This window comes from Hipposideros armiger, unplaced genomic scaffold (assembly GCF_001890085.2).
Source record: "Hipposideros armiger isolate ML-2016 unplaced genomic scaffold, ASM189008v1 scaffold_104, whole genome shotgun sequence".
Taxonomy (NCBI): Eukaryota; Metazoa; Chordata; class Mammalia; order Chiroptera; family Hipposideridae; genus Hipposideros; species Hipposideros armiger.
Window position 1 is genome coordinate 2,892,349 of NW_017731454.1, and position 10,415 is coordinate 2,902,763.

The 10,415-nt window shown below is 38.1% G+C and overlaps 1 protein-coding gene across 1 annotated transcript in view; it reads right to left on the bottom strand.

Moving 5' to 3' along the window:
- NEB (nebulin) overlaps window positions 1-10,415 on the bottom strand; it is a 214,711-nt gene that overhangs the window by 13,628 nt on the left and 190,668 nt on the right. Inside the window, exons 141-146 of the mRNA XM_019646509.1 lie at window positions 6,445-6,549; window positions 5,794-5,898; window positions 5,051-5,143; window positions 3,903-3,995; window positions 1,466-1,558; window positions 860-952 (exon numbers count right to left, since the gene is read on the bottom strand). Coding sequence (XP_019502054.1) covers window positions 860-952; window positions 1,466-1,558; window positions 3,903-3,995; window positions 5,051-5,143; window positions 5,794-5,898; window positions 6,445-6,549 — 582 coding nt within the window. The remainder of the gene's footprint in view (window positions 1-859; window positions 953-1,465; window positions 1,559-3,902; window positions 3,996-5,050; window positions 5,144-5,793; window positions 5,899-6,444; window positions 6,550-10,415) is intronic.

Here is a 10,415-nt window from a genome sequence, read left to right on the forward strand (position 1 = left end):
TATGTAAAATAGGTTTAAATAACCTTAAGAAATAGAACAACTATAGATCACCTTTGGACATTTAGTCACACACAGTATGATGTCTGTCTGTAAGTGACATTAATACAGACACAGCTGCCAGACTGCAGGCAGGAGTCACTTATACAGGCCTTCTCTCAAAGACGGAGGGATTACGCCTTATAAATTAGCATTCAAATTAATTGAAATTAACATCCATAATGAGTTGTTGATAACTCTAAACTAGGGAAGGGGGGGGGGAATAAAACAAAATAATAAATATTAAAAGCTAAATAAATATTAGCTTTCAATGATCCTGAAACTATTCCAAAGGAAAGCTCAATTATATCTTGCATGGTATGCAACAATAGCTGAGTCAAAAGAAATTTGTATTTCTGAGTTACTATGAATTGCTATGTTATCTTTTGAATGAAAATGTTTAAAATCACATTCTTTTAAGAAAAGCTGTAAACACAGATAATACATCAAACAGAGCCAGAATAAATACCAATAAAATTCTAATCAACATTGAAGGGGCGTTAGATTCTACTTTTGACATGACACACCAGTTAGAAATACCTATTGCTATTCAAGGAGGGTCTGAGGAAGGAAACACTGAATATTACAGGCATTTAATGGAAGTGATCAATAGCTATGTTTTAAGGGAAAACACAGTTAAAATTTCACACCAGAACTAAATACTAAATTAGATTTGGGTTGAAAACTGAGGTAATATTTGGTATCATTTTCATTATATGAATTTAGTAATTTTATAGGAAGAAAAACCAGATGTTTGTAATGTGTTAAAATATTATTTTAAATAGGAATTAAGGGATTTTATTTTTTGTCCCCTAAGAAATACCGAGCTAAAGTTCTCTTGATTGCGTTTGACTCTCTCAATCTCTGGAGTGATAGGTGTTGGGGTTCCTTTCCCCAAATTTTCTTTGTACAAAACCTGTGAGATACAAGAAAGTACCCAGAAGACATTCAAAACAAGCACAAAGATTAAAGAAGGGAGAAATTTAAAGGCAGGGGTGTGTGTGAGGGGACAGTTTTTTTAGTGAATAATATTTAGTAAGAATAATGCTTTTACTTTTTACTTCACAATTTCAATGAGCTCTACAATGTGAATTCTGGGAATGAAAAAATACAATGGAAAGCATTGAGTTATAGGATATGAGCAAAATGATGAGGAATCTTGTGTTAATTTTACTAACAGTATTTCACATCTAAGTCCTCACACTTGTCAGTCACTGAAAGTGTTAAAGTACCATCAGAAAAGTGAGTCACTTTGTATACATAAGTCCAGATGGTTTTGGTCAGGTAATAATACACATAAACACACACAAACACACACACAGACACACAGAATTGTTGTTAAGACGTTACTTTTTTAAAAAGGATGATGGGTTATTCTGGTAATTTTTTTAATGGGAAATGGAGTTTCTTATTTATTATTTATAAATACCGAGCTAAAGTTCTCTTGATTGCGTTTGACCCTCTCAATCTCAGGAGTGACAGTGGTTGGAATGCCTGTTCCCAAGTTTTCTTTGTACATAACCTGTAGGAGATAATTAGAATACCCAAAAAGGTAAAATGACCACACATTCTTTGGATTACAGCTACATGTGTGCTATTTGGTGGAAACTCATAACAACAATCTCGCTTTCAAACATTACACTCAAGGAAGAAAGGTAGGCAATTCTACAAATATTTATGTTCTCTTTTCAAAAGTTGTAATTTTTACTACTTTGAAAATTGGGCACTAAATCATGCATTTTCAATGGTAAACACTTAGTACATTCCTAAAATGCATTAAACGGTAGTAACAAGCTCAACAATGAGAAAAATCTCTCCATTTTATAACATCTAATATTAGTGTCTTCAATATAGTAGCTCCACAATAAATCTGTTGTATGTAAAATAGGTTGCTTGGTTTCAAATTTTCTAATCACGTGATACTCTATTCCTTCAGAGTTATTGAGAGTTTTCTGTTTGTCCCGTATTTTCTACTGAAAATTCCTTGCTGGCCCTTCATCTGTCAGTACGCTTGATGTGAGTAGACAAATACAGTAAAACCTTGGATTGCGAGTAACTTGGTTTGCGAGTGTTCCGCAAGACGAGCAAACATTTCTAATACATTTTAACGTGGTAAACGAGAGATGTCTTGCAATACGTGTAGTTTGTTTCCAAAACAAATCATGCTCACAAACCAAGATTTTACTGTCGTTTACTTTTTCAGGAAGAGCATCTTTCCCTGAAATTTTTACTGGTGATTGATGGATCATACAAATTGGTGTTTTTCTAACTGAGGGAGGTCCCTATTTGCTAGGGGTAGTATCAGAGAACTGTACAATTTAATGAAGAGTGAAGAACTTCCTGAACCTCTAGGCTCTTTTCCTCTGAATGTTAAGCATTTTCAGGCTAAAAGAATAAATGTACTCTTTTTAAGTGGATGGATTCTATGGTGTACTAGAGCCTGGGATGGGAGCACCACGAAAAACATAAGAATTTGTGTCACAGATGAATTCCTGAAGTCCCTGTCACTGAAGTCAAACTAGTGTTGACATCTTTGTTTTGCTAGGAAACTTTTAAGGATCATTAAAACATCTACTGTCTTTGTACAAACTTGTGTTTCTTTACCCAGCAAGGCAGCAGAACTGATCGTGAACAGCACAACAAAATAAAATCAGAGAAAGACAGGAACTTGCAATCAAAGGCGACAAAAAAGCTAAGGGCCCGTTTTCGTGGATTAGTGGACACAAAACTGTAAATGAAGTTTGTATCACCAGGAAGCCAAAGGGTGGGCAGGGAGTGAAAAGGGAATGAGGTCTAAGTGGTATGAATGACATACAAGACTAATAACAAGTGTTTTCTAGTGGAAATTAAATGAAGAGTTCAGGCCTTCAGGGGCCAGGAGAATCTCAAAGAATAAGGCCTTCAGCTTTTATTGGCCATAAACTATTTCCCAAACTTCACACAGTCTCTTGCTAATAACCAGCCATTGCTTAGTGTGGGTGTGTGTGCGCACACTCATATACATACTGGGAAAGGGGTCCCTTCCCCAGTATGGGTTAGCTGGCAGAGGATCAGGGGAAATATGTACTTAGCCTGATTATTCAGGTGTGGAGGACAACCCCCCTCTCCACCACACACACACACACACACACACACCACTGAGAACAGGTGCCTGAAATTCCTGTTAGAAGATTAATAGATAATATACTCTTGTGGGTACGTGACAACCAGCACCTTAAACATGCACTACATTTACCAGGAAAGAGCGGACGATACAAGGCAAGAAATCTTGAAAGGGAGGGGAGGAGGCTGCTGAGACATCACAAGCCTACCTAGGGTCTTCTGGATGCTAAAGAATGTCCTGAGATATACACACCTGCATTTTATCTATCATTTATCTATCTATCTATCTATCTATCTATCTATCTATCTATCTATCTATCTACCTACCTATCTATCATCTATCTATCTTATATAAAGAGATATAATAGATGATAGATAATAGATAGATAGATAGATATGGATATATAAAATTTTATTTTATATTACTTCTATGTTTATATAACATATGCTTTTGGTTGACTAACTTGAGATCGTCCCAATACCCTTATTACTGCTGTTGGCATATTTTACTTTAGAAACTGTAGGTGTGATGATTCATCAAGAAGCCAAGTAAGTCCCTTCTGCTCCTTGATTTTGTGAAGACAGAGGCATCTTACACACTTTTGCAACGTGCAGTGCCCCTCTCAGGACCGAGGGAGGGTTCACACAATCCCCAAGGCATGGGAAGTCCTGAGTAGCGGGAAGAAGGGGTGAAATCCTAGAGCTAGGTAGCCACTGGGCGGGGGCTGGCTGCACAAATGCATGCTGAGCATATGGGCTACTACCGAGCTAATGTGCTTCTGCGTCTCCTTGACACGTTTCACTTCCGGCAGGTCAGGGATTGGGGTTCCTTGTCCAATTGCTTCCTTATACTTCACCTGCAGATATAAAAAGGGGAACATGTGTTTAATTAGTAGTACCACAATTTTTGAAATCACAATTAAATAGCACAAGCTGTATATTTACTTTGAATGGGGCCACATTCTGATATTGGGTCAGAGGAGAACAAAGCCAAGAACAAGGACAGTTGATCTCTCTCTGTCTATTTGGGGGCGGGGGTCCACACTTCAGTTGCAGCCCCTGTCTGTCCTCTGTACTCCAGTGTTTTTATATTCAGCAGCTCATTTGACAAAGACAGATACATTGACATACATATACCCAGGAAAGTTGATTCTTTGATCTAACATACGCATTCCACTTTCTTACAGGTGACAAAGAGTCTCCCCTTGACCAAACTTTAGTCAGGCTCCTCTGAATCCTCCTCCCAACTAGGCCTCGATTTTTGGACTTTAGTGTCCATCTTTGCATCACCCAGTTTTAGCAAGAATCCTGTTAAGTCAGCTTTGCCAGAATGCCCCACCCTCTATATCTCATCAGCCTTGATATCTGACCAAATTCCTCATCTCCCACCATCCCCAAAGTGAAGTCTGATCAGATCACCCTTCCTTCAGCAAGAATCCTGTGAAGTGGGCTTAACCACATGCCCCCTTACCTTTGATGTTTTCTCTGAGTAATTTTAAATCCACTAACCCTCTCCCCACTCACCCCAGCCCCCATCCTCAGCTATAAATTCTCCCTTTTTTTGGTTGTATTTGAAATTGAGTCTGATTCTATACTGAGATCCCATTTCTCCTATATTGCAATAGTCCTGAATAAAATGTTTCTTTTTTCACCACTTTAACCACCATCCAGGCTTGGTTTGCTCTGCCACAGGCCTTTCGGTTTTCCATAACTAACCTCTCCTCGGCACTGACTACGTCACGGCACTGCACTAACTATGAGATGACCCTAAACACAGACAACAATTGTAGCAACTTAAGCTGCTTTCAGTGACAAATGTTTTGAGTGCAGCTCAGGGATCAGTGTAAAGTATCAAAAGGAGGCAGAAAATATTGAAAGTGAGTCCATGGGGGATTTGAGGGGGTGTCTTTACCGAGCTAATGTGGTCCTGCGTTTGCTTCACTCTCATCATCTCAGGTGTCTTTCCAATTGCTGTTCCTGGTGAGAGGTCCTCTTTGTATAAAACCTGGACACATTCAGAATCAGGACAGTGTTACACAGAACAAAGACAAACCCAGCAATTCCTGGAGAAAGACTAGGAAACATGGCTTCTGTGAAAACAAGACACTAGAGAATGTTCTTAGGCAAGTGCTGGAGGATGGGACGTCTTCCATGTCAGCATCCGTAACTCAAACACACAACATGGGTCACTTTCCAAATTTTGAGATTTCTTTTAAGATTATTATACTGTATTAATACAGAATGAGAAAAAGTCAGAAAATGTTGATTTAAAAAAACCACACTTATACAAAACACATTATAAAAATCCATTAAAGAAATTGTGAAGTCAGTTATTTTGGGGGAGGAATAATAAAATAAATCACAACATCAAAAAGAAAATCCATTTTCCTGGAGCAAGACAACACGTTACTGCTTGGGATTTAAAATTTTTAAAGAAAGAAAAGTTACTTTGTTAGCAGATTTAAGCTGTTATTCAAATGGCCTCTGGAGTGACTATTTTAAAGCAAAGTATGGGGAATTTTAACAAATAATGGCTATTATTAACTGGGGAGGTTAGATGTTAATTGTTTGAATCAACATGAGGCTAGTATATTTTTAAAGAGGAGAATGGAATTATTAGGTTAGCATTAAATGGAAAATAAATAATAAATATACCGAGCTGAAATTCTTTTGATTTTCTTTAACACGCAGTATTTCTGGCGTGTCTTGAACAACTGTAATTTTTCCTTTACTGTTTTTAAGGTCACACTGGTATTGGAGCTATGAAGAAAGAGTAAACATCTTGTTAAGATTTCAACATTGTTTTATAAATTTTTAATTCTAGACTGTGTGAAGGAGGTTAAAATCCTATATTTTTAAAAAAATGTCTATGCCCCAGTAATCACAGTTTATAGCCAAAGAGAAATTGTTTAATAAGAATTTTGTGAACAAACTAATGTTTTATAACCCTAAAACTTGTAATGTGTTAAATTAGGTTTTTTAAAAAATGTATCCCTTGCCTAGAATTAACTTTGAAAAAGACAGAGTTGCCACTAATAGAAAAATGGGATAGTTCATATTCAGTGACAGGAAGCCACCGACAAAGAGACAGAGGGTCTTTGGTGCTATGATTTGGGATTGAAATCTGAGGTGAGCCTGGAGAAGAAGGGTGCACTCATTTCGAGTGTGGAGGGTGGGAGTTGCGGGGGGCTGCTCCATGGCCCCACTGCAGATGGGGTACCAAGGTATGTGTGCCCAGAGGCAGCCTCCTCGCCCTGCCTCATCCGAGGTACCAGTGGGCTGTGTCGTCGACTCATACAAACTTACAAGGCTGAAGTTCTTTTGGTTCTCCCGAACTCTCTGCATCTCTGGGGTGTCCAAAACCGTTTCATAATATGACATGCCTTTCTCTGCATCTTCCTTGTACTTTTTCTGGGAATAGATTCCAAAAATCAGGATGGTGAACACCACAGGGATATGGACCAATGGGACCTAAAATGGCCCTTTCTGCTCAGCAGAGGGAAAGGCCTTTGCATTTCCTTGACTGTTGAAGGATGTTAGGGAGTTGTAAAGCAAAACCCTCTTGGTGAGTGAGTATTATGCCTTTTCCTTCCTGGAGAACTGAGCCCAGGTGTTTAATAGGACCCACTTTCATGACAAAGCTGGAAGAGGGAGGCATTTGTTGGCTATTACATGTGAGGGAGGTGACAGCCAGTGAGGCTCCTGGCAGGGAGGGAGATGGGAATGCCCACAGTAAACTGGATGAAGCCAGACTACTCAATATGCAGGTGGAGAGACGTAGGAGGGTTAAGAGCCATCAATAAGGCCTCCCGAAAGTCACCTCTAGCTGGTGACAGGACAGTTTTGCTGAGCCTTGAGCAGGTGTGGTTGGGGCTGTTGACGACAGGAATGAACAGGCTGGAAGACCCAGCAGACTTTTCCAGTACACAGCTCTGACATTGCAGGAACTGGCCTTGCAGGACTGGAGGCTCTACGAAACCGACCTGGGGCCACCACCACGACAAACTGACCAACCAACTGGCCACGGACCGCTCTGAGCCCGCCATCACTTTTCTTGGGCTCCAACCCCTGCCTAGGCTTTGGCTGGAGAGGCTGCCCACAGGGGCTGCTTTTTAGCCAAACACCTACGTAGTCAATTCCCCTGGACTAAACTAATCATCGACTAAACTAACAATCTCCAGTTTTAAAAAAGTGGAACACTTTGCCTTAGAGCCTAATTTTTCTTTTATTGCTTGTCACCAGGTCCTTCCACTTTTCTCTCTAGCTTATTTAGCTCTGGTTTCTGCCACTTTTAGAGGAAGTTTTTGTGCATAGGGTGGAGGGCTGAGGAAAGAGTCTAGCCACTTTTGTAGTGGGATAAAATGATTCTATGCCTCTTTATCTAAATCATATTATATACAAATTACATTTATAAGTGTTGAAAAACCTAATCTACTCAAAGAGAATAAGAATCGGTTTCAACCAATAAGAGATTTTAGCTTGGATTTTATTCATCTAACAGGAAGCTAGTTAAAGCAAAGATTTCCAGAAGGAAAGAGCAGTTCACCAGAAACAAATGTTTTCCTTGGGGGGGTGAGTCACCCGAATGACTCTTCTTAGTTATGTATCAGGCAAAGAGTTCTCATTGTTTTGGGAAAGGATAGAACCAGTACTCCTTTTCTGTTTTAAAAAAAAAATTTTTTTTAAAAAGATTAAGCAAAAGCTGTTTTAACTGGTTTATAGACTTAGTGCTAGTCATGAAGAGGGGCAATCAGTTTGGAGGTTTCCTGAGAAGGAGGGCCTCCCAGTCTTCCTGGCATGAAGGAGTGTTCAGAATATGATCCTGACTTTATGGGTGAGCTCACACTGCTTGCATTGACCCCCAAGTGTGAGGTTTAGAAGTTATAAAATACAAACTCGCCAGTGGAAACCGAGAAGCAACTTTGTGGAAATCACAAGCACCTTTCCATCACTCAGGTAAACACTGCTATGAACTGGGAAGGAGGTAACCTGCCTGGCCATATTTTAGGCCTTGGGGAACTAGCCCAGGAGAGGCCTAGGACAGCACACAACAGCAGAATAAGTGAATTAATCCTTCCCTGGAAAAGGTCTACATGCTGAGGTTTTCCTTAAAGGTCAATAATGTCAAAAGGCAGAAGGCTATTTGGCTGGTGAGCTTTTCACAGCTCCAGCAAGGTTGTTGGCCTTCCCGGTTCTCCCAACGAACACAACATGGTACAACGAACACACTCTGGGGCTCATATAATTTTGGTAATAAAATTTTTCCCAAACTGTCACCCCTCAAATAAAAGGTTCATTTCTCACATTTGAATATATCTGCTTCCTAATTATGCCACTCTCTGGTGATAACTATATTTTTCATGTCTAACTTTATGATATTAAATTATATGTTGCTCATGCAGGGTTCAAATTCATGATTCCTCTAACATGACTGTCATTAAGAGGTCATCTGTGAAGATTAAAAACAAACAAAAAAGAAATAAAACAGATTTCCAGGGCCTACATCAGACTTACTAGGCCAGGAAAACCTACATTCCCAGGTGCTTATCTACTGCTTTAGAACTCTCTGATCAGAAAACAAGCAAAAATTCTAACTTGGTACTACTGAAACAAATTGCAGATTCCTGATATCGTTAAGAATTAAAACAAGTGAGGCACATCCTGGTGTATGAACGACAGCTGACATTTCTTTGCCTCTCTATTTCTGAGACAATGGAGAGTTAGTTATTTACCATGGGAGGGATTCATTAGATTGTGTGGTTAGTGTTGATGTCATAATCTCAATCTCATTAAACAAATTAATAATCCAACCATATAATTTTATATCATAAAGTTAAACATGTGGACTGTCTACTTTGTTTCTTTTAGACTGAACACAATTCTTTTTTTGAACAATTTTTTTTTTNCATATGGAAGAAAATAATTAAAAATAATTTTGAAAATTAATGCAAACTTTTCCAAAAGAAGGGATAATAATAATAATAATAATAATAATAACCCACAGGGAAAACAATAAATATAACATTCCAAATGTAATATTAATTTATATTGAAAATTTAACAAATTGAAAGATTGTTAATGACTAGTAATTAAAAACAAAGGAAAACAATACTAGTAATTAAAAACAAAACAAAAAGACAGTGGGACCAAAGAAAGTTACTGATCTAATTATTGAAAGAATCAAAATTTAAGAAAATATTTAACTGACAATTAAAAATATTTTGGGTCAAACTTCCCCCAAGTACTCCCCCGCTTGTCCCTACAAGAAAATCCAGCTAAGTTTTCCTAATGACATTTGATTACATCTGATTCAGATTTTAGATCTGAATCTAAGCTCCTTAGATAGAAGTTTCACAGGCTCTTTGAGGATTATAGAGGTTTTCAGCAATTATATTAACACAAGAGAAAATAACATTAAATATAAGCTTATGATCTGATTTGTGTATTTTAAGATTTCTGTTCATGGAGTGGCTTGTTTAGGACAAGTTTCAAGATGAGATTGCTTTGGGTCCCGATAGCAAGCTATTTTCTTTCCCAGTATTGCTGTTTATCCAGATAGGATCTATGTTAAGGGAACCCGTGTTCCAAGCAAGAGCCACTATTTCTACCTGTGGCCTCCACCTTGTGTCTCTTCTTGCAATGCTAAACCAGAAATATCGAATGAAAAAAAACAGTTCCAAATAAATAAGAGCTACAGTATTTGGGGTTTTTGTGGGACATCAATTAACTTCAAAAGTCCCAATAGTAACATAAAAGGTGAAACAAGAAGAAAAGGAACCAATTAAAAGTTTTAAGGGACTATTATAGAGAGTATAAAACGTTAGAATCAAATGGTGGTTAAAGATCTGGAATACAGGATTCAGTTGATGAGATTTTAAAACAAGGATGTGTTAAATTGATTATTTAAAAGGGACTCATAGGGAGAAGTTTTGTTTTATAGAAAGTTGTTATTTTAATATGGAGTTAAAGGAGCTTTCTTCTAGATACCGAGCTAAAGTTTTCTTGATTGTGTTTGACTCGCTCCATCTCAGGAGTGACAGGTAGAGGGGTCCCCTTGCTCAAATTCTCTTTGTACCAAATCTGTGTGCACAAAACCAACAATCAAATCAGCCTGGGCCCATCTTTCAGGTAAACTTAGCCTTTAAAACAATCTCTAAAATTATCTTTCTTTGTTTTCATAATTATGTAAAATAGGTTTAAATAACCTTAAGAAATAGAACAACTATAGATCACCTTTGGACATTTAGTCACACACAGTATGATGTCTGTCTGTAAGT